The 23,417-nt window shown below is 43.0% G+C and overlaps 1 protein-coding gene across 8 annotated transcripts; it reads left to right on the top strand.

The window, feature by feature from the left end:
• Positions 1 to 1,908: 1,908 nt before the first annotated feature.
• On the top strand, positions 1,909 to 22,243 carry RABGEF1 (RAB guanine nucleotide exchange factor 1). Of its 8 annotated transcripts, XM_079325207.1 has the most exons (11): positions 10,628 to 10,813; positions 12,192 to 12,358; positions 13,313 to 13,432; positions 15,412 to 15,435; positions 15,965 to 16,134; positions 17,639 to 17,720; positions 18,073 to 18,205; positions 18,594 to 18,685; positions 18,983 to 19,239; positions 20,138 to 20,521; positions 21,764 to 22,243. In XM_079325207.1, exons 1-11 carry the CDS (start codon positions 10,635 to 10,637, stop codon positions 21,794 to 21,796), a joined length of 1,641 nt encoding a protein of 546 aa, XP_079181333.1. In that variant the 5' UTR covers positions 10,628 to 10,634; the 3' UTR covers positions 21,797 to 22,243. The 8 variants fall into 8 exon arrangements, with proteins under 8 accessions (XP_079181340.1, XP_079181333.1, XP_079181336.1 ...); XM_079325210.1 differs by lacking the exon at positions 21,764 to 22,243 and having other exon boundaries at positions 15,415 to 15,435; positions 15,968 to 16,134; positions 20,138 to 21,004; XM_079325209.1 differs by lacking the exon at positions 21,764 to 22,243 and having other exon boundaries at positions 15,415 to 15,435; positions 20,138 to 21,004.
• Positions 22,244 to 23,417: the final 1,174 nt, after the last annotated feature.

Here is a 23,417-nt window from a genome sequence, read left to right as displayed (position 1 = left end):
GGCATTTGCAAGCCCTGGGAGCCCTCATTCCCAGGTTTATCCTCATTATTCAGAGATGACAGGGGACATAATGTGGGGATGATGGAAAAATTCTGTCAGAGCTGCCTGTTCCCATTGCAGAGCTGATTTCTTTCACTTCTTTTAATTCACCCTGGACAATTTATAAACCCCACTGGCTTAAAGTTGTGGTTGGCATTACTGAGCCCTCAAGATGTTTTTAGGTTTTTCACACACAACACACAGAACCCAGGATAGTTCTAAGTTTTGGGCTATAAAAAAACCCAAAAACTCTCCAGTCTTTCATTCTTTCTGCAAATAAGCTGATTTCAGAGGAGAATTCTGTTCTGTTATTATCTCCTGTATATAATTCTCTAACTGGAAATCACTTTCCAGAACAGCAGTTCATAGTCATTTTACTTACACAGGCTTAGTATAAGTTTACCTCCACTTTCACTGTGACTTTTATAAATGGATTTTGTTTTGCTGAATTATAAATTGTATGTGTCTATGCATTGTAACCCGTAATGCCTTTGAAAAATCCAGCCTGGATGCTAATGATCAGGGTTTGGAATTATCTCCAAATGTGTTTTGTTAATAATTATGTTGATGTGTGATGTTTAATACTGTGAGTACTGCAGTGGTATTATTTCTTAATACTTTTGACTTTTCAGTTCAGGTAATATAAATTCTGTATGTTTTTTATTTAAAACACATAGAAGAAAATGTGGATATAAAGGTTGTGTTGTGCAATAAAAGATTATGATACTGACAACTGTTGGAATTCTGGCTCATCTGATCTGCAGCCACTGCAGTGCTTTTACTCACCTTCCCTGGATTTGAGTGTGCTCTGCCTGAGTGCAAATGAAAATTAGGACAGGAATCCTGTCCTGGGATGTTTTAATGGCATTTAGTCATTTATGATCATTTCCTGAGCAGAGGGCACTTGTGCTCGGGGTCATTCCAGTGTCCCTGACTCCATCCTCCCCTCCGTGCCACCCATCCTGTGACACAGCCCAGGGACAGTCCCTGTGCTGCCCCACGTTCTGCTGTGCTCAAAAATCACCTTTTGCCTGTGGGCAGAAGAATTTCCCCTTGTTCTGAAGTCAATCCCTTGCTGTCCATCTGTGAAGTGCTCCCTGTCTCACTTGCTGAGGAAAAATAAATAAAGAAGGGTTAAAAAAAGGATGGAAATCAGCAAACAACACTCTGTAACTGAGCACGGAAAGAGGAGTTTGAAACAGCAGCGGGTATTTTTACATTTCCCAAAGGCAGCTCTGGGGTGTTTGTGTGGGCCAGGGCCGGGCATTGCAGCCCGTGAGGGGTCTGGGGAGGGAAGGGAGAAGGAATGGAGGCTGCAGTGCGGGAATGCGCTCCGCTGGGAGGGGTAGGTAACAACAAGCTGAGGAGAGGGGCTGTGGATGTGCTCACAGCTCAGCACGGCCGTGTGCCGGCCCTGACAGCGCCCGGCTCCCCTCGGCCCCTCACACTGCCCGGCGATCCTGCGGCCCCGCCGGCCCGGACAGCGCCCGGGGCTCCCTCACACCGCCCGGGGCTCCTGCGGCCCCGCCGGCCCTGACAGCGCCCGGCACCCCTCGGCCTTACTGGCCCTCACACCGCCCGGGGCTCCCTGACAGCGCCCGGCTCCCCTCGGCCCCTCACACCGCCCGCCGCTGCCGCTCCGCCCAGCCCCGCCGGGCCCCGCTTCCTTCCGGGCTCGGTCCCGCCCCGGAGGTGCCGCCCGCCCTTCCGCCGGAGCCGAGGGAGGGACGGAGGGCGGGCGCGGGCAGCGCCGGGGCCGTGAGGGGCTGTGAGGGGCCGCGGCGGCAGCAGCAGCAGCAGCGCAGCGGGCGGGCCGGCCCCGCCGCCCGGGACACCGGTGAGAGCTGGGGGTGAGCGCCCGGGGGCAGCGGGGGCGGCCGCGTCCCCCCGGTTATAGCCCGTCCTGAGGGTCGCGGGTCGGTGCCCGCCCCCTGAGGGGCTTCAGACCGGCCCCGCCGCCCCTCGGGCCTGGGCGAGGGTCCCTGAGCGGGATAAACACCGGGATATGCGGGAACTTGGCAAGCCGCCTTCCTCCCCGTGTGCAGCTCCCACAGCCAATTTTTATTCCATGTATATGTGTATTTCCATTCGATGGGTCTGTGCCGGTGGCATGACAGCTTTGCCACTATGTCCCCTCAGCCTGTTTTCCTCATGAGTTCCCTGTGGGTCAAGGAATTTTTGGCTCTTTTTTTGTAAGTATCGCCGCTGCCCGGCTGAGGATTCAAGTCCTTTAAGCTCAAGCCGGGGGAAGTTTGGAGAATTTTTAAGATATTAGCGGTGGTTTTTTTGAATGCTTTTTGTGGGTGTTCGCCCTCCTCCATGTGCAGCTCCTAAAGCTCATTTTTATTATCTGTGTATTTTAGTTAATTCCACGGGTGCTTGTGGTTAATACAGTGCAGGTGTCACTGATAGCTTTACCAATCACCCCCAACCTGTTTTCCTGACGAATTCCTTACGGATCAATGAGTTTTTTGCTTTTTCCCTGTGATTATTGTCCTTGCCCGGCTTCTCACCGCACAGCTGCGGATCACAATCCTTTAAAGTGAAGCCAGGTGAAGTTCAGAGCACATTTAAGATGCTGAGCAGCGCGTTTTGGAGGCTTTTGTGGGTGTCCGTCGCTGCTTTAGCCCTGGGGAGTTGGGGCTGCAGCAGGGAGGGGCTGACAGAGGGTGTGAGGTGCTGAGAGATGAATGATGTGCTCGAATTACCAAAGAAATTCTCTGAAGGGGTGGCTCGGTGCTGGCTGAAATCCTCCTGCTCTGTGGTTTCACTGAAAAGATTTTACAGGCAATTTTTTTTTTTTTTTTTTCTGGGAATTAGCAGCACTGAACGGTTTGGGGGGATAAAAAAGTGGCATTGTGGAGGTTGTGATTTAAATCCACGTGATTTAAATGACCTGCCATACTTTTATTTGTGCTTGTTCAAAACTACTTTTGAAGGGTGAAATTCCTCACACCAGGACTTTGGGAACTGAACTGAGCTGATTCTGGTTTTCCAGTTGCCCAACTCTTTTTTATTTTTGTACTAATGACCAGACAGTGTAGAAGGATGAGGTGTTTTCCAGGAACAGTGCTTTGCTCAGGAATTGGATGTGCTGGCCTTCTGGACACGGTTACACAAGTGTTTTTTGCAGCAGGGAGGATTAGGAAGTGAATTGTAGCTCAGTGGAATGTTTTGCTGACCAAGAAGAAAACCCAAAACAACACACAATAGAACAGGAGAATAGGATAGAAAACCAACTATAACAATTCCTAAGACTGTTTGCACAACAAACTGATTGTGAGCTTGAAGGTAGTCCATGATTCTGGTATTTAATTTTGTTTTGTGGTGTTATTTAAGGCTGTCCTAGCTTTCTCAGCTCCTTCTTTCCTTGTTGTGTAATCCCCAATTATGCTTGAGACTTTTTTTTTTTCCCTGATGATTAACTACTTGTGATCTAGACCTAGAAGTGTTGCTTGTGAAATCCTGTTAAAATGCCTGTAACGAGTCAGGTACAAAGTGTATAAAACATTTTGAAGTTTTTCTCTGAGGTTTTGGGCAACTTAATTTCCATCTGTGTCCAGGTGAGTGTGGTTGGCAGGAAATAGTGTGTAGGAGCCTGTTGCTGCTGTTTCTGAGGAGATTTTAGCAGTTTAAGCTGCTCTTTCCTTTATTCTGACCTGAATTCCCAATCAAGCAGCACAAAGAGTTTTCAGAAGTTTCCTGTGATTTCATTTGAAGCACAGCTGTGGGTCACATGGAGATGGTGAGACACAGCCTGGCCATTTCAAAGGGCAAACCAAGGCTGTAGCCCCAGGCCTGGGCTGACATTTGAAGGAAAAACACAACTCCAAGCTGAGGGAATTGAGATCTGGAGCCTTGTGGCCATCAGGAGTTTGGAAGTTTGAAGCAGTGGCTGCAATTTCCCCTGTGAACACCAGGACCCGGCTCTGTGGTTTGGTTGCTCATCAGAGCAGTGACTGTTTCTTTTCTTGGGACTATTTTTGAGCAGCCTGCCCTGTTTATCCTACAGCTGCTGAAGTGAAATCCTGTAATGGTGAGCAAGATGCACATTCAAAGTTCGAGCACTGCAGAGATCACAGTCGGGTTTCTTGTTAATTCCCCACTTGTCTAATGGCTTTTGTATTTTCTGTTCTGGAGCCTGAGCTCATCTTGCCCCACCCTTTCCTTGGGAGGAAATTAGCTCATGGTTAATTACCCTGCTGCTAATTACATGTCTGAGTGTTTGGGGTTGCACCTGAATCACGACTCTTTCCACACGTAGGCTGCTGCTCTTCAGAGTTTTGGGGTGTTTGTGTCACTGGTTTTTGGAATAAATACATTTTAAGGACACTTTTTTCTTTGGGAAAATGCAAAATACACTTTGAATCCATCCTTCCTCAACTCAGCTTTGATGCATTTTCTAACCTGCCTTATAAATCTGTTTTTAGTGATTAAAGTTGTTGGCTGCTCTCTTGTTGTGAATTACGATGGAGCATTCAGTTAAAATGTGAACCAACAGTAGTTAATATAAGAATTGTGTGTTTGGAGGCTTCCCTGGTTTTCTTTTTATTTTTTTCTCCTTTCAAATGCCACTTTCTGGCAATGGTCATTGTGCAATGAGTTCACCATGAACTTTGGGGCACTTTGATGTTTTTGAATTAGAATTCAAGTTGTTCATTAAGTGCTGGAGTGACTTTTGAAGAGCTCAATCACATTTGCTTCAGCCCAGTGAAAAGACTGCTGTAGGTTGTTGTTAATGTTTGTGCCAAGATTTAAATTTTTTTTTTTTTTGAGAAAATTGATTTTAGGGAGGGAAGAAAAAAAAATAACCAAACCAATAACAAAAAGAAATCAAAACATACCCACAAACCAAACCTACCTGTTCCCAGCCTATGTTTTGCTTTAATTAAGTTGTTACCAATACTGAATCTCATTTATAGAACTTCAATTATAGAGTTAAAACTCTTCTAAATTTTAGCTTGTGGAGTTACTCAAAAACTGTTCTTGCCAGCTTGTAATAATTATAAATTGATTGCAATTAACTCTCACTGAAGGTGTTTATTGATTGATTAAGCAAAACCCTTTCTGTTCAGCTTTGAAAGTGAGCTTTTCCAGGCAGCTCTCAAAGGTGACCTCAGCAATCCTGGACTAATAAATAGTTTATGACCCAGCTGATCCCTCCTCACAATGTGCACTCATAATAAAGGTACAGATAATTTTGCCAGGCAGGAGGGTGGAAAATAACCAGAAAAACAAGCTGGGGGTGTTGGAGCTTGTGGTAAATCCTTGCTGCTCCTAAAGCATCTTTCACCCAGTCCTTTCCCCAAGCCAAAGCTGTGTGTGAGAATTTCTCATATTTCTGGCTGAAAAAAAGCTGTTACATAAGTTTGGTCTTTCATGTGTGCATTAAATCAGCCCTGGGTGATAAATCCAATTTGGGTTTGAGGAGCCTTTTTTTTTCCTACCACATAAAAAGTGAGGATGCATCTGCTCTTCGATGTGACTGGCACCTGATTTAATAGGTTTAATATGAATTTTTTTTTGTTATTTCATAGCTTGCTCTGTGTGAAAATTCAAATTTAGTATTTTGCTGTTACTGTGCTACAAAAGGTTCAAAGTCCTGAAGGGATGATTGCTGCTCCTTCAGTTAATTCTGGTAAAAATATTGGGATTTATGGGCTTGGAACCAAATTGGTGTTTCCTGTGTCTGAACTCTGTGTTGGTTCAAAGCGTGTGACAGGGAAAGGGAAGTGAGAAAGGAAAGTTGTTTTTACTGGTTTGGGTTCCTGCAGTGTTTGCACATGTTCTCAGTTTCAGCTTTACAGGCAGCTGCTTTGTCCTTCCTGAAAAATATCCTGAGTCCCCATGTTCTGAAGGGAGAGCTGTGATTTATTGGGGGTTCTTGGATGAAAAACTCAACAGGAAAAAATTGAGGGGTGTGAACAAGGATGAGAAGTGTCTCTGAGTTGGTATTGCCCTAAAAGGGTGAATAAAAAGAAAAAAAATTATGCAAGCGTGGGTACAGCAAGAAAAATCAGTTGATAGGAAGATGTATTTGAGAGCTTCAGAATAAATTGCATTAAAGCCAATAGAAAGCTGGTTTTGAATTAAACCACAGTGATTTGGTGTTTTTTTCCATCATAACAAAACCACTGTGAGATGCTCTAGAAAAGCTGGGGCAGATCTGATCTGTCATTAGAGACCTTTGATGTGCAGATAGATCTGGTTTGATAAGAATCATAGCCCTCATTTCCTTTTGATTTCAGTAGGATTTGGGAAAATAAAGCTGGGCATGGAGGCTTAAACTGGGAATTCTTGTGGCATTAAGACAGGGAGCATTTTGCAAAGCACAACCTTTCCAGGCTGTGATTATCCCAAAAAAATCCCTCAGGAGCCACCCCTGGGGTGTGAGGTGAACCTAAAAAAATCATAGAAAAGAGAAAATTTAGAAAATCATAGTTGGATGATTTCCATTTTCCCATTTCAGTGGAGAGCAGGACACCAGAAGTTTTACTTGCAAATAAGTAACATTAAGTAAAGGCATTTTATAAATTAATAACCAAGTCTTTAGAGCTCATTCTTTTTTCTAAACTCTTCAAAGGAGTTGAATACAAATATTAACACAAATCTTAAGGTGTGATGAGGTCTGGTCCTGGCACAGAATTGCTCAAAAGAAGTTTCTGCCCCATGGTGTTTGTGGGGTGTCACTCTTGCCCTCCCTGCAGAGCTTTTGGAAACACTCACTAAGCAAAGCAGAGGATGAATCAATTTTAAATTACATTGAATTTTTGCTCCTGGGAGTGAGATGTGGCATTTCTTGAAGTTCTTTAACTGGGATGCAGGAGATGCAAGGAGATGTTTGGTGCAAAGCACCTCCCTAAATTAGGAGTTAATGTTATTTATGATCTTCTAGTACTTTATTGTACTTCTGAATTAGAGATTTTTTTTTTTAAATATGGAAGTTTGTTACCTTCCTTGTGTTTTTCTGGCTTCTCAGTGGGCAGTGTTGTAAAGGTGTTTGGAGTTGCCTGCTCTCCAACTCCAGAAAAACAACAAATCTGTTGGTTTTTTTTAAATTATCTTAGAAGTGAGCTTTGATCAGGCCATTATCCAGGGCAGGAGTGAAAATAAGAGATCTGACTGTGCAAAATGTGTGGTGTGGCTGTGCAAACACTGAGTAGGTGATTGTTGGATAAGGAATAATCACCTTTAGCTGAAGTGCAAGGGAGAGAAGGGAACAGAGAAAAGGGGGAAAAAGCATTTTGGATACTCAACAGTTCCAACAAAACATTTTGATTATGTAAGTTTATAACACAAGCAGTGATTTACTTACTAAAAATTAATTTGAGAGGGTTTTTTCACATCCATTTTATCAACACCCAGCTTGTTTTCTTCATTAAATTATTAATGCTGACCTGCAGAAATCAGCTGGGAATTTTTTTTTTTTTTTTTTTTTGTGCAGGTCTCAGCTCAGTGTGCAGCATGTGACACCTTGCTGAGGGTCAGGGTGACTCCTGTGTCCCCACACCTGAGCTGGTGGCACTGAAACACTCCCAGGGAGGGGAGAGCTCCTGACTTTGCAGCTGCTGAGTTTGGAGGCTGAACAGAAACTTTATTTTTAGTTTCATTTACACACAGGGAATGCTGGCACTGGGGGGGGTGAAGCTCTGTGGGCACAAAGATGATTTTTGTGCCTCTCTGGAGGGGTGAAAGTGCCCAAGTGGCAGAGAAACCACACTGTGGTTTCAGGTGTTGGCTGGGAGAGAAGCAGGGGCAGGTATTTTATTGAATTCCTTTAATTTTCAAATGAGACTCTGGAATATGGTGCTTTTGAATAAGAGCACACACCTGAATCCTTGGAATTATTGCAGTTCCAGAGTTGTAGCTCTGTTCTGGTGGGTGACAGAAGTCCCTGTAAAATTTCTGGGAGGTTTATGACATGAGAATATTTTTATTTATTGTGTCTCTGTGGTTTACAGTGAAAACATTGACTGATCAGCTTCACATTAATGGCAATTAAACATTTCATGCATATTTATAACATTTTTTTCTAATTCAGGCACCTGCAATAGAGGTCTCTGACCAAGATGCTGCTGCAGCTTCTGCTTTTAGGAAGTGTTCTTGAAACTGAATCAGTGAAGAGTTTCAGGCTTTTGCTTCCCCTTTTTTTCAGAATTGTTGCTCAAGGACATGAGTGATGCTCTGGGGATGGCCTGAGTGTGCAAATCCTGCCAGAATGCAATTCCTGCCCAGGCTGTGCAGCTGACACACACTGAAAGTTTAATTTCTGAGCCTGGAGGTGTTGGCAGCCAGGAGCTCCCACACAGACCTTCCTTGAGAAGTCAGGAAATGAAAGCAAAAATTTTTTTGTGAAAGCAACATATTTATCTTTCTCAGTTATTTCTGTAAATGGGAATGAAGTGAAGCTCTTAAATATTTAAAATATCTTTTTTTTGTTTGTTTTGTTTTTTGCTCTGCAGCAGCATAATAATGTGGGAAAGAAAAAAAAGTATTCAGCTGTTCTCCCATCAATAAAAATGAGAACACATAGATATAAATTATGTCATTAAGAAATTGATTGATTCCCTTAATATGCATGTCTCTACAATGAAACTATTTTTAGCTTATTTTTAGAAACTCATTATTTCTTTCAAAAATAGAAAAGTGGAAGAAATCTTAATGCTTACGTAGATAAGATGGAATATTGAATTTGTTCCCCCCTCAGAGAAAAACTGTGTGTTTCCTGTTACTTTGCCTAAAATAACTGAATTAGATTAATGGGAAATATTAAACATTATCAGTCTTTTAAAATGGATAAATGAGCTTGGAATAGAAGAGCTGGAACTTCCTGTAGCAGAAAACTCTCAGTGACATTTCTGCATATTCCATCTTCTGCTGGATGATGCAGAGCAGAGTTTGGGGTGGAATTTCAGGGAAAAGAAGAGAACTCTGGCTCAGTTTCTGCTGTTCTTCAGTTTGAGAAAATCCCTTTTCCTCTCACTTTCCATAACCTCTGGAATGGCAGGAAGGAAAAGGGGCTGGATTGACTGGGCAGAGCCTTGCTGTGCTATCTCTGCTGTCAGTTTGTCAATATTACAATCCAAATGTCAATATTTTAATATGCACACCTTAACCTTGCTGGTGCACATGATCCTGTGCTGCTGCTCTGAAGTGGCTCCAGCATTTCCCAAGGGAAGCAGGGACTGGGATGTGGGATGGTTCCTGCCAGGAGAGGAAGGGAGGCTGGATGCTCACTGCATGCTCCAAGACAGCCTTGGCAGTGCTGGTGTGGGCAGGAGAATCTTTTTGTTGCAGGCACTAAATATAAACCCCAGAGCTGTGCTGTGTGCAGGAGGTTTAACTCTGGCAGAACCTGCAGGAAATGGGGATGTGCCCAGCTGGGATTCCTCAGTGGGTTCTGAAGAGACTTTTGGAGGCCAGAGATCCCTGAAGCCTCACCAGAGTGGTTCTGTGTTCTGTCTCAACACAGGATATCCTATGTGCTCCCTCAGCTGGTTTTTGGAACTTTAGTTCTTGTTTTCCCCCCATTGCTTTGTGCCTCTGGCTGTCAGAGCAAGGTGAGAGCAGAGCCTTGGGCTTTTGTCCCCTGGCTGTGGGACTGTCACTGGTTCCCTGGACACTCCCTGGAGCTGTGTGAGTGTCACAGCCCTGCAGAGATGTGCCTTGGCAGTGTGTCCCCTGGTGTGGGACTGTCACTGCTGCCCTGGGGCTCTTTCTGGAGCTGTGTGAGTGTCACAGCCCTGCAGAGATGTGCCTTGTCAGTGTGTCCCTTGGTGTGGGACTGTCACTAGTTCTCTGGGACACTCCCTGGAGCTGTGTGAGTGTCACAGCCCTGCAAAGATGAACCTTGGGCTTTTGTCCCCTGGTGTGGGACTGTCACTGGTTCCCTGGACACTCTCTGGGGCTGTGTGAGTGTCACAGCCCTGCAAAGATGAACCTTGGGCTTTTGTCCCTTGGTGTGGGACTGTCACTGGTTCCCTGGACACTCTCTGGAGCTGTGTGAGTGTCACAGCCCTGCAGAGATGTGCCTTGGCAGTGTGTCCCCTGGTGTGGGACTGTCACTGCTGCCCTGGGGCTCTTTCTGGAGCTGTGTGAGAGTCACAGCCCTGCAGAGATGTGCCTTGGCAGTGTGTCCCCTGGTGTGGGACTGTCACTGCTGCCCTGGGGCTCTTTCTGGAGCTGTGTGAGAGTCACAGCCCTGCAGAGATGTGCCTTGTCAGTGTGTCCCCTGGTGTGGGACTGTCACTGCTGCCCTGGGGCTCTTTCTGGAGCTGTGTGAGTGTCACAGCCCTGCAGAGATGTGCCTTGGCAGTGTGTCCCCTGGTGTGGGACTGTCACTGCTGCCCTGGGACACTCCCTGGAGCTGTGTGAGAGTCACAGCCCTGCAGAGATCTGCTCCTGCTGCCCCTGCCTTTGGGGCTCCTGGTTATGTAACTGTGCCCTTCCTCCCTGGCATTCATTTGGTTGCTATGGAGCTGTTAAATAATTGAAGCAGGTGACTCCTTTCCAAAGGCAAACCCTCAGCAAGGATTCCCAGCAGGCTGCTGCCACCTTGGTGTTTTTAACCCTTCTCCTCTTCCAGCAGGAGGAAAATGAACCTGAAGTCGGAGCGCAGGGGGATCCACGTGGATCAGTCGGAGCTGCTGTGCAAGAAGGGCTGTGGTTACTATGGCAATCCTGCCTGGCAGGGCTTCTGCTCCAAGTGCTGGAGGGAGGAGTACCACAAGGCCAGGCAGAAGCAGATTCAGGAGGACTGGGAGCTGGCAGAGAGGTAAAGAACCTTCTTCCTTCCTTCCTCCAGGGTGACTCCTCCAAATTCTGTTCCTGCCTCCTGCTTCCTGTCAGCTGTTTGCTCTGGCTCAGGTTCATCACAAATTCCCCAATTTGACCTTCCCAGCAGGAATTCAAACCTTCCTTTTGATGCAAAGATGGATGTTTATGGCATTTAGTGTAAGAGATTTGAAAAGAAAATGTGGGAAGAAACAAATGGAAACAGAGCCCAACCTCCCAATGAATACTTTGACCTGATTTGCAGATGCAAATCTGTGTTTCTATCTAGCAGTTAGAAGGGTTAAATGGAAAATTTTGATTAAAATACCCTCTGGAGATGACAATTATTTTCTTGGGTATAGGCAGCACCAGCTGCAGATTAAAAACTGGTTTTAGTCTTGTCTGTGGTCATTGTTTTGAACTGCATTCTTTTCAACTTTTAAACTTGGGCTTAAGCCCAAGAACATCAAGGCCTTAGATTTGCTACTTTAGGTAATTGTCTAATCACTTATTTTCTGCAATCCACTCTAGTTTTTCTCGTGTGCTAAATGTTTGAGCCTGAAAATGGAAAATGTGTTTTCAGAGGTAGCAGCACAGAGGTCGTGTCATAAATACTTTAAGCAGTTAATAAAATCTTTATTAGGGCAGATAGTTGTGCTGCCAGTCTTGGATCATCTCTGAAACAAAGTGGGGTATTTAAGGAATTCCTTAATGAGTAGCTGGGAGATGCTAAAGGCACAGATCAGCTGTGATTGTTGCAGTGAACAGACAGGCTTCTCAGCATTGATAAAATACAATTCCTGCCTTGAGAGATTGCAGATCCCAGACTGTTTATGGTACATCCTGAGCTGGGGGGATGTTTAAAGACAATTGCTCAGCCTCCCAGCATCTTGGAGGGTGATAAAATGTAACCTGTTAGAGTCCTCCTGCATAGGAGGAAAAAAGGATTGGTGAGTTTGCCCTCCTCTACTTGAGATTAAAAACTTGGTCTTTCAAAGTTTGCCTGATGCATTCAAGCAGATATTTATTACCAAAGCAGATTATGACAACAATGATTTATTCCTGAGACTGGGACAGGCTATTTTGCTTTTGTAAGGTGGGAAAGGACAGCCTGAGGTAACAGGTTGGGAGCTCAGTGTGAGGCAGGCAGTGAATCTCCCCTGTGCCTTTAGAGAATTCAGTGTGACATGAGGGGGAAGGTGACTTTCACCACTGCAGCATGGAAAGGGTGGGTGTCCTGTAGTGAAGGGAGATAGGCAGAGAGAAGAATTAGCATGTCAGATGAGTAATTAATGACTGCACAGACCTGGATTTTTCCAATTCCAATGATTGTACAGGAAATCAGCCCTTAAATCAGCCCTGGATGTTTGTAATTCCAGGCTCCAGCGTGAGGAGGAAGAAGCCTATGCCAGCAGCCAGAGCACCCAAGGAGCACAATCCCTGACTTTTTCAAAGTTTGAGGAGAAGAAAACCAATGAGAAAACAAGAAAAGTCACTACTGTAAAGAAGTTCTTCACTGCTTCTTCCAGAGCAGGAGCTAAGAAGGGTAACCCTGCTTTTCATGCTTCTTAAAATTAGAAAAATTCTGGCAGATGTGTTGTTCTAAAAGGCAGATTAATGCTCTGTGCTTTGACTTTCAAAAGTTGGAATAGTGATTCTTCTGGAGAGTGATTGTTACTGAAAACACAGAAAAATGTGAGTGATGCCAAACAATCTGTGAAATGGAGCAGTGCACTGCTAAACCTGTGTTTAAATGTGATGACACAGCAGTTCTTCCACTAAACAGCATAAATGTGTTCCTGGTGGTGGCACTGCACTGCTGAGGAGCAGTTCCTCTTCCTCTGGCACACATTCCTGTGAAATTCCTGAGTCATTCCTGGTGTCACAGCAGGATTTAGGGCTGGAAGGGGAATTCCTCCTGGAGAGAGCAGCAGAGAAGGTGCTGGCTGTCAGTCTCAGAAACCCTGAGAGAAAATATCAGCTGGTGCTGCCAGAGTGCCTCACTTTGACAGGAAAAATGGCATGTGTGAGCAGGGAGCCTTGAGCTGCACAGAAATGTGAGGCTGCAGTGTTTGTGTGGGCTGGGAATATCAAGTTGGTGGCTGGCTGGGTTGGGTGTTTGTTCTACAGAATGTGTTACAAGCAGGAATGATGAATGGCACTGCTGGCTTTGCATAGCAATAGCTCTCACAGGCCAGAACTGGGAAATGCTGGGCTGTGGAGGAGGAATTCCAGAAGGAAAAGCAGCATTAATCTGTCTTAACCTTAGAGAAGATGCATTTCCTTAATTTGAAATTCAGCATTTTTCTTATTAGAATTGTCCTGGTGCATGGCAGCAGCTGGCTACGAGGCATTCATTCACCTGTGTTAAACCATTTTTTTAAATTTATTTTTTAATGTTCATTCTTCTCACTTTCCATCTCTTTCCTTATCCCTTCACCACTCATCCTGCCACGCTCCTGCTCTTGGTGCCCTGCTTGCTTTGGCCTTTTTATTTCAGCAGCTCAAGAGAAAACCCCTAAGCAAGGACAGCTTGGGAGGGAGAGAAATGCTGATAACATTCTCAGGGATTTGAAGGAGATTTTTACTCCCTCCTGGGAACTGGCTTCCCCTTCTGAAGGTAATGCAGCACAGCCTGGGCAAGCTGTCTGCCTGGTTTTAGTAAGCTTGGCTCTTAGTTGGGCTTTGCTAAACACAAACTAGGGTTGTGCCAATTGTAACTCCTGCTCTTCAACATGAAGATGGTGAAAAAAGCAAGTCCAGCATCCTGAGGTGATGTTGAATCTCTAAACCAATCCTTTGTTTTTTAGTAGGGAGTCATAGGAGTAAAGCTGAAGCTTCTTTGAGCTCCACTTTATGATTAGGATCAAAAAAATAAGAATTTTCTAAGAGTTAACTGGATCTTGTGCTGCTTTGTGTTTTTAGTTAAAAAATAGAATACCAGGTTCCTGTTACAAATCTGATTATTACGAGTTGAAAATAGAGAATTTGGCACTTCAAGAACTTTGTCAAAGCATCTCCAGGTGTTTATTATACAAAACAAGAAGAAAATCTCCCATCAAGAGGAGACACTGGTTTCATTTAAACCAAAAGAACACCAAACCCCTTGATACAAACAGCTTTAAGAGCCCATCCTCCATTATTTGTTTGCAATCCTGACCTGCTCTGGCTAAAGAGATGTGCAGATGTTTGAAATGACAGGAAGGTGCTGAAGGGCTGTGTGTGTAACAGAGCTGGTGACAACCCCTGTGTGACACCCATGCTTGGACTGGGCTCTGTGGCCATGGCACAACCATAGTGAACCCCTGGAGTGCTCCTGTTCTGCTGTGACAAGTGGCTTTCCTGTAGAAAGATTTAAATATTCATTCTCTTTGTGAAGCTGATCCTTCCTTAACTCTTCCCATGCTCACTCCTGGCATTTTGGCATTTTCCTCTGCTGGGCTGCCTTGAACTTGTTGGAATTTCTTGGCTGCAATCAGCTTCTTTTTAGTTAGACTGAATTCTCTGAGAGCACAGGGCAAACTTGAGGATATTTATTGCTGGAAGGTCATTTGCTCCTGCAGCCTTTTGGTAATCAGTACAGATTAATTTTCCTTAAATCAGGATTTCAGCTTGGAGATTAATGAAGTTGCAACTAGAAGTAATTCATGGTGTAACTCATTAAAAGACAGTTCATTCTAATAAGCATTCATTCTTTTATACTTAATATTAATCTGCCTCAGTTGACTGCATCTCTCTAGTAACTAAACAACAATCTAGTTTGAATTTGTGACTGAAAAAATAATCAAAATCTTTAAAGTCAAACAGTAAAATGAGGCTCATTATTTTTGTAAAAGAGTGAACTCATTGTTGGAGTAAGTAAATAAACCTTCAGCTATAGTGTGAAATGAGATCAGTGATTAATCACAGAAGAAATGTCTGATAACTCTGCCCTTTTCTCTGTTAATTATTTCCAAATAAACTTTCTGCTTCTCTAATGTTAAATGTGACAATTTGAATTAATGGCCACCCTTCAGCTGGAATCCTGTGTAGGATTTGGGATTCATGCAATGAATCTTAGGTGTAAAGGCCATGGAAGGAAATCCCCTCTGGGAAAGTGTCCCTGAGTAAGTAGAAAGGAGTTGTTGCACTCTCCATCTCAATTACTGCAGTTGGAATCTAAATATTTGCAAAACCTTTTGTGTTCTGGGCACTGAAATTCCAGAGGTGCTCTGATGGTGCCTGACCAAGTTTTTCCTGTGCTGCAGTGTGGAGCTTTGGTCAGAGGAGCAGAATTTGGTGCTCACTGAGTGACACAGATTTGGGTTTTCTGTAGTGCTTGATCCCTTCAAAAACAAATAACAAGCAAAAAAACCCCCACTAAGCTCCCTCCAATCCAAATTAAATAAGCTTAAACATATGAATCCCATTTCTTTCTTTCTCCTTTGGAGTTCTGCATGCTTGTTGACAGCAGGATTTCTGTGCATGTGAAGTGTTTTCAGGTTGAAAGCCATGTTTGTCTCATGCTGACCACGAATATTTTCATGTTTTCTGTCTCTCTGCTGCTTGCCTCTCACCACGTTCATTTCCACCACCTCTATTCAATCCCTCCATTTCCAACAGCGTTGGCTGGCAAGCTGAAAGGTGGGTGAAGGTATTGGAGCAGCACAATGAACTTGGAACTTGGAAAATCAAATGGTTTTTTGTGGGAAAAACCCCCATGGATGCAGCTCTGTCACCTTGCAGTGTGTGTTCCTTGAGGAGAAGTGCCCTGAGCTGCTTGGGATCTGCTTGTGGGGGTTAGGGGGAGTGGGAAAACCACCCCATTATCTTTAGGAATCTGTAGAATCCCAGCTGGAAACCTTAAATAGAGATGTCTGACCTTGGAGTGACTATAAAATCCAAAAGCAACCCTATGTTGCAGTCACTTCTCATATAAAAAGGCCATTAGTGTGAATGGGGGTACAGTGGGATACTCACTTTTCCTGGATTTGTGTTTAAGAATTATTGCTGTGTTGAATAATATCCAGCATTTCCCTGGCAAAGCTTGAGAAATAAATGACCAATTGTCTGCACAGCTGAAAAAAAACCAAAAACCAAACAACTGGTCAAAATGCTAAAATCTTTCTAAAATGATCCATCAGTATAAAAGAACTGCTGTGAATTTTGCCAGCAGAGATCCAGGAGGCCAAAGCTCCCAGCCCTGCCATCCACAGGCAGGCCAGCATTGAGACAGACAGAGTGTCCAAGGAGTTCATAGAATTCATCAGGACTTACCAGAAGCCTGGCCAGGATATCTACAAGCAATGCAAACTCTTTCTGGACACCATGAGTCATAAAAGGGTGAGCTCTGATTTCCTCTTGTCCCAGTAAAATTGGGGAATTGGGGAGAGAGAAGGAGGAAATGCTGCTCTTGTTCCAGCAGTGTGGATTTTTTGGAGTGTGGCAGGAGCCTTCAGATGATTGGATTAATCAAATTAAGATCTGGGTGCCTTTTTTTAATAGTGTGGGACCAAAGGATCCTTCTAACCCCAGAGCATCCCAGATAAATCAGTCCTGAGTAAATCCCACATAAATGAGTCTGTTCAGCAATATTCTACATTCATATGACTTGTGGAAATTATATAATATATCACCTGGTGAGTTTTTAGATATCACAGAGTGGTTTGGGTTGGAAAGGAATTAAAGATGATCTGGTTCCATGGGCACAGTCCCAGGTTTCTCCAAACCCCACCCAGCCTGACCTTGGACACTTCCAGAGATGACACAACTTAAGCCTAAAAACTTCTAAAGATATTTCAGCACCCTCTCCTTTCATGAGGAAGAGGAATTTGTCTGTGCTGTTTTTTTTTTTTTAATATGAAATAAGTGTTACATCTTCATATTCCATTAAAAAAGAAATCAATGTTCTTGAAATATTAATGAGTCTGTGGTGCCACCTATGGTTGGAATGAGTCAGAATTCAGCACAACTTTTTTTCCCCCTTTCTTATTTAGTTCCACAAATTATCTCCTCACAAGTTCTTATGGAATCTTACATTCCCTCTGCTTTGAAATCTTCTTGAATCTTGATTTCTTTGCCTTTATATCTGTTCATTCTGAGCACAGAGTTTGTGAGAACAGTGTGGTTTTATTTTTGGCTTCAGGCACTGAAGGTGTTCTCATTTCCTACTTCAGCCTTCTCAAAACAGAGAATTTTTTTACTACACATAAACCAGGCCTAAAGTCCAGTCTCAACAAGAGCTGAGACTTGTGTTCAGGAAAATGTTCAGTTTTTTGCCTTGGAGAATTCAGAAATCAAATTCTCCCCCCACTTTTTTGTAATGTATGTTTCATTTAATGATGCAAATTGTCTTAATTAATTAAATTTTAAACCTTCAAACTCTGTTACGTTCTTCAGGAGCTCAGTTAGCAAGATCCAGTGTTGTTTCACAAATACCACTGTGAATATATTTCACATTAACATCAGAAGTGTCTGCTGTAGAGATACCCTTCAAATAATTGATGTTCTTGGGGGTTTTCTAGACTACAAATTGTCTTTTAAAAATCAGAGGTTAAATAGGGACAAACATTTTGCTTAGTCTGAGTTTTGTCAGTTCTCCTCGGGGGGAAAAAAGCCATTGCACCTGTGCTAATATCCATTTATGCAGCAAATAAATACAAATCTTTCACACATTTAAGAGCCAGTGTTGGCTTCTCCTATTTTTAAGTAAAATTGAGCCACCATAAACACCTCTGACACCTCTGCATTCCCAGACTGTTACAGCAGCTGGACACTTGCCTTAAACCAAAGCAAACCATGAGCTGTTGCTGCCAGCTCTTCACACTTAATCCTTGTTCTCCTGCAGGATTTAAGCATTGAGGAACAATCTGAGTGTGCCCAGGACTTCTACCAAAATGTAGCAGACAGGCTGCAGACACGTTGGAAAGGTACCAAGTTCTTCCTTTTCATCTTCCTGTTCCAAAGGCAGGGATGTAAAACTAAAACCTCCTGAATTTGCAGTTAAAGCAAAGCATTCCCAGCTCTCAGAAATGCTGGGAGCAGGGTCTGGTACCAGAGTTAGAATTGTTCCCTCCAGGAAGTTTTGCTGTCTAAATATTTGTTTTTACAGCTTTCTTTTAAATTCTCAGTGGAATTCTACCCATTTTATTTTTACTTCCCATGATATCTATTTATGAACTCAGGTTGGCTTGAATGAGTAATATTAATTTGATGATATTGGGATTAAACCTTCCAAAAAGAGCCCTGGAATGTTTCATTTGAGGGATTTGTCCCTTTCAGTGCCCCCTGAAAAAGTGGAGAAGGCAATGGATGAGGTTGAGAAATACATCATGACTCGACAGTATAAATATGTTTTTTGCCCTGAGACAACTGATGATGAGAAGAAAGACCTTGCTGTGCAGAAAAGGATCAGGTAAGGCTTAAAAGGAAAAATAATTGAGTAATCCCTAATTCTCTGAATGAGCTCTGAATCAACCATGTTGAAAACCTTGTGCTGTGCACAGAAAATGGCTTGTTAAGGGTTCAGACCATTTTCTTTAAAATACAGAAAGAGTTAATAGGTGGGATAATGACAACCACTACACTGGGAAAATTTGCTTTTGTTAAATTACAGCCAAAAAAATGAAAAAGAAAAAGGAAATATTTTCTCTGAAAATAAATTACTTCAGTGGAATAAAGTGGTTTATGGTTGGAATAATGCCTCATTGCCATAAAGCATTCCTTGTGCCCTGAGTTCAGCTGCTTTCCAACACCTGGATGTCAGTGGCACTGAAGAGTTAACCCTTTGTTTCCTGTCCCAGGGCTTTGCACTGGGTGACTCCCCAGATGCTGTGTGTTCCTGTCAGTGAGGAAATCCCAGAAGTCTCTGACATGGTTGTAAAGGCAATTACAGGTTTGTGAGGATGAATTCTCTATTTCCAGCTTTAAATTTTCTCTCTCTTTCTTATTGAGATGATTTTTGCTGTCATCACAAGGGGGGTCCAGGCTGTTAAATGTGCAGGAATCTTTGTGTGTTTGGAATTTCACCTGTGGAGCAGGGAGAATTTTCCACACTGAAGTGTTCAGGCTTAGCTGATCTACATGAAACACTTCCCCACAGACAGAAATGATGCACTCTCAATATTACCTAGCAAATATTACCTAAATAATACAATTTAGATTTTTTTTTCTTCTGGTTTTCCCCTCCCAGATATCATTGAGATGGACTCCAAGCGTGTCCCTCGGGATAAACTGGCCTGCATCACCAAATGCAGCAAGCACATCTTCAATGCCATCAAAATCACCAAAAATGAGCCAGCCTCTGCTGATGATTTCCTGCCCACCCTGATTTACATTGTGCTCAAGGGGAACCCCCCACGCCTGCAGTCCAACATCCAGTACATCACTCGCTTCTGCAACCCCAGCAGGCTGATGACTGGGGAGGATGGATATTATTTCACCAACCTGGTGAGTGCAGGAGGAGAGCTGGGCTTGGACAGCAAGGTTTGGCTTTTATCTGGAGGTAGGAGTTGCCAGCAAAGGGAAACAGAAATTAAAATTAATCTTCAGACAGTGGTTGAGGTTACTTAGGGCACTGCCAGTTTTATTTTCTCTCTCTTCCTTCTCTGCTGTCCAAACCAGAGCTTGGATTTCTTACTTTATAACTTTAAACCCTTTATTTATTGATGCTAAAAATTGGGTGTATTTTTATCCTGCAATATCAGGCCTTTCTGTTCCTCAAACCCTGAGTTTGGGCTGTGCAGATGTTCCAGATGCAAAGTCCCCTCTTTGAGCCCAGGAGAGTTTCCTGAAGGCACTGCAGAATTAGAGTAAAAACAGGTTTTTTACAGCTTCTCCAAGAGGCATTTCTTGATGTGCTCTGCATTTTATCATAAAGAATCCTAGAGGGAAATTAACAGACTTGAATGAAACACTTGGAATGTTAAAAGTTCATGTCAGTAGGGGCAGAGCATCCACCCTGTAAGCTGGGCTTTGGCATTCCTTCCTTCAGGAAATTAATTAATTGATTAATCTGCATAGCAGATCTCTGCTGATCAGATAATTAAATATTAATACACTGCTCCTGTCTCCTTGGCATGTTCCTGCTGTTCCCTCACCTCCCAAACACAGAGACCCTGAGGTCTGGAATGTACCTCAGCAGCTCAATTTTTTTATTTCTTCAAACTTTTGGAAAGAGGAAAGAGTTGTATGAAGTGTCTGATGACATGAACTTCTGGAAAAGCTCATTTAGGGCAAAAAAAAAAAAAATTAAAAAATCAGAGGAGCGTAAGGAATAGAAAATGGGTGTATTGCAGTCTGTGGTGACTCAGGTCTTGCAGTGATGCTCTCTCTGGTTTGTTTGCAGTGCTGTGCTGTGGCCTTCATTGAAAAACTGGATGCTCAGTCTTTAAATCTGAGCCAGGAAGATTTTGATCGTTTCATGACTGGCCAGACCTCCCCAAAAAAGCAGGAATCTGACAGTTTCTCCCCTGATGTCTGCCTGGGGGTGAAGCAAATGTGCAAAAGCTTAGACCTCCTCTCTCAGTTGAATGAGAGACAGGAAAGAATTGTCAGTGAAGCCAAGAAGCTGGAGAAGGACCTGATTGATTGGACTGATGGCATCACCAAGGAGGTGGAAGATATTGTGGAGAAATATCCCTTAGAGATCAAACCAAAAAGTCAAGCCTTAGCAGCCATTGACTCTGAAAATGTGGAGAATGACAAGCTGCCCCCACCACTGCAGCCTCAGGTTTATGCAGGATAATTATCCTCAGCTAATTGGGAAGGGAAAGAAATTTAAAGCTAAAAAAAAAAAAAAAAGCTTAAATCAGTACATTTTTAAAGGTACTTTTGGGGGGGGTTTGCTTTGGGTTTTTTGTTTTGTTTTGGGTGTTTTTGTTTTTTTTTTTTTTTTTTTTGGTTAAGTGTAATGAATTGTATTTATTTTAGTCCAGTAGATTTCTATTAGGCTTTGGTGGGTTTTTTGAACTGAATTTCGATTTTCTACACAAACTGGTGTAATTTTTGAACAACACTAGTCCATTGCCATCTCTCCTGAAAGCTTCCTTCTAAGCATGCACTATTAATTGTTTTTAATAATCAGTTTAACTTGAAGCCAAGCTCCAGCAGAAAAAAAAAAAGGTACCAATGTTAGTCTCAACTTATTCTGTAGCTGTAAAGATGAACTATATATTGTAAAATATGTAAAATTGTAAATAGATTTCAAATCTAATGTCCCCAACTCTGCATGAGCTCGTGTGTGGATGAAAATTATCTTGATATATTCATTTTAGCACTTTCAGTTCCATCATGTTGCAGGAAAAAGACAAAAACACTGTTGGAGTTTGGATAACCTGGAGGAGAAAAGTGAGGAATGACAGGGGATGTTGTTGGAGTCATTTGCAAACTTGAAAAATCATCTTATTCAGCTTTGTTTAAAAAAAATATTTATAAGATGTCATTTCTTCATTTAAATGCTCTGTCAGAACACCTGGTAGCCTTGAGTGGTGCACAGAAGTGCTGATTTTACTGCTTTGGAAGGGAATATGGGGTCAGAAATGGAAAATATTTCAGGAATAGGAAGAAATATTTGTATTAAAACTGCATCATGTGGAACACAAAAGGGGGTGAGGAAAGAGACCATGGAAGAGTTGCTCCAAAATTGTCTCTCCTGGTCTCTTCCATCAGTGGAATAAATTTTGGTTGATTTTTTTTTTTTTTTTTGACAATCCTGGGAAATAAATAAATCCATATAACTCGAGGTTGCATTTTTGAAGGAGCAGGAGCAGAAAAATGCACTTTATTTATTTCCACAAACCAACAACCTTCTGCTCTTCAGTGACCCCCTTCAGCACCTTGAACAGCAAGCTAAAAACAACTTTTGTGTCACTGAAATTCAGATCGGGGTGGAAGAAAGAGCTCATCCCAAAAAAAACAACCTCTCACAACAAAACTTTGCAACTTTTTGTGTCTCTTTTGGAATCTCTTCCAGCTGCAGCCAGCCCTGACTCCTTCGTGCTCCTGAGATCTCACACACCAAGCTGGAGCTGCTTTTAAGCAAAGTTTTTAATTCTTGCCATCCAGGAGGAAAGCACCTACCTCTTGTTTCATTGCCACTTCATTAAAGCACTGCTCCCAATTAAATTTGCACTGCAATAACTCCAGACCGCGACTGTGATTTATCCCTTTTCTGGCAGTTTTTAGCCTTTTTATGAACTATGCACCACCCCTGGTGTTCCAGAGAAGCAGCTGCAGCGCTGGGATGCTCACAACAACAAAAAAATAAAAAAAAAGAAACAAGTTATTCCGTGTGTCACCACGCCCAAATCGCTTCGTTAAATAATATTTTGTTTATTTAGGTGTTAATTCTGATTTCCAGGTGCACAGGTGTGTTCCGAGGAGGGGTGGGGGAAGCAGCTATTGTGTAAATGAGCGTGTTTAAATAAAAACGTGGCCGTTCTGCTCTCGTTAATGAGTCCCTAAAGCCTTCCTCACCTTTTGTTATTCTATTAATGATTCATGGCGAGATAATCGCCGCTGCTCCTGCATTCTCCGGCTCGGCAGACAACAATTCTCCAGTGCTGGGCTGGGTAAGAATTGTTTATTTTTATTTTCTTTGTAGCAAAGTCATTGGGATGATTCAGAACGATCTTAGAACTAAAGTATCTCTTTTTCGTGTGCCAGTTTATAATTAATCAGCTAAAGTGGGGGATGCTTTGAGTGAATTAATCAGGAAATGCGGATTTATTTTCACAGCCCTGGCTGGAGTAATCCCTGAGCGGGGTTGGAGCACAGGGGCGCTCCCGAAGTTTGGGTGAGACCCCAGCGCTGTAAAAAACAGCGACCCCGAGACTTTAATCCAAATATCATCCCTTAAAGTGGCTGAAAACAACTGCGTGCTGTGCCCACAGTCACAGCAGCTTTATTTTAAGGCTTTTTTTTTATTATTTTTTATTTTATTATCGGCTTTATTTTTCCCCTCTTTTAGCTCAGTATCACAGAAAGCAAAGACTGCAGCTCCAAGGATTGGATCTTTTATTGCAAAATACTTCTTTTCATGTGAGCTCCTGCGTTTATTTTCGATATTTTAGAGGAAATGCTGGAGTTAATAATGGTAACTATCACTCATTAATCCATTGCTGTCATTGTGGAAGCCACGGGGATTTCTGCCCTTCCTGATCCACATGGGACTGCTGGAGTTTTACCTTCCCAAAGCATTTTTAGGGAATATTTTTCATCCAATATTTAGGGAAGGTTTTCTCCCAGCTTGTGAACAGCTCCACCAGAATTCACATTATCCCCGTGAAAACATCATCAGCATCATCTTATTCCCATTAATAATACTAATTACTAACGGCAGACAATAATATATAATAACGCAATATATAACAATGCTATTATTCTTATCACGAACAATGTAAATGAAGGTTTGTTTGCTTTAAGGATTGAACCCTGAACTCTTTTAGGCATTGGGCACTTTTAGTAAATATAAAAAAATATGTATTTGGCGATAGTTTTTAGAGGAAAAGGGGAGATGGAGCATCCTGAGAGGGGCTGGAGTGCTCGGGCCGGGAGGGAACGCGGGGAGCGCCCGGGACCATTCCCGGTTCCGTTCCGGTGCCTCTCCCTGTGCTATTCTCGGGCCC

This window comes from Erithacus rubecula, assembly GCF_903797595.1.
Source record: "Erithacus rubecula genome assembly, chromosome: 22".
Lineage (NCBI taxonomy): Eukaryota > Metazoa > Chordata > Aves > Passeriformes > Muscicapidae > Erithacus > Erithacus rubecula.
This window is presented reverse-complemented; position numbering and strand designations above follow the sequence as displayed.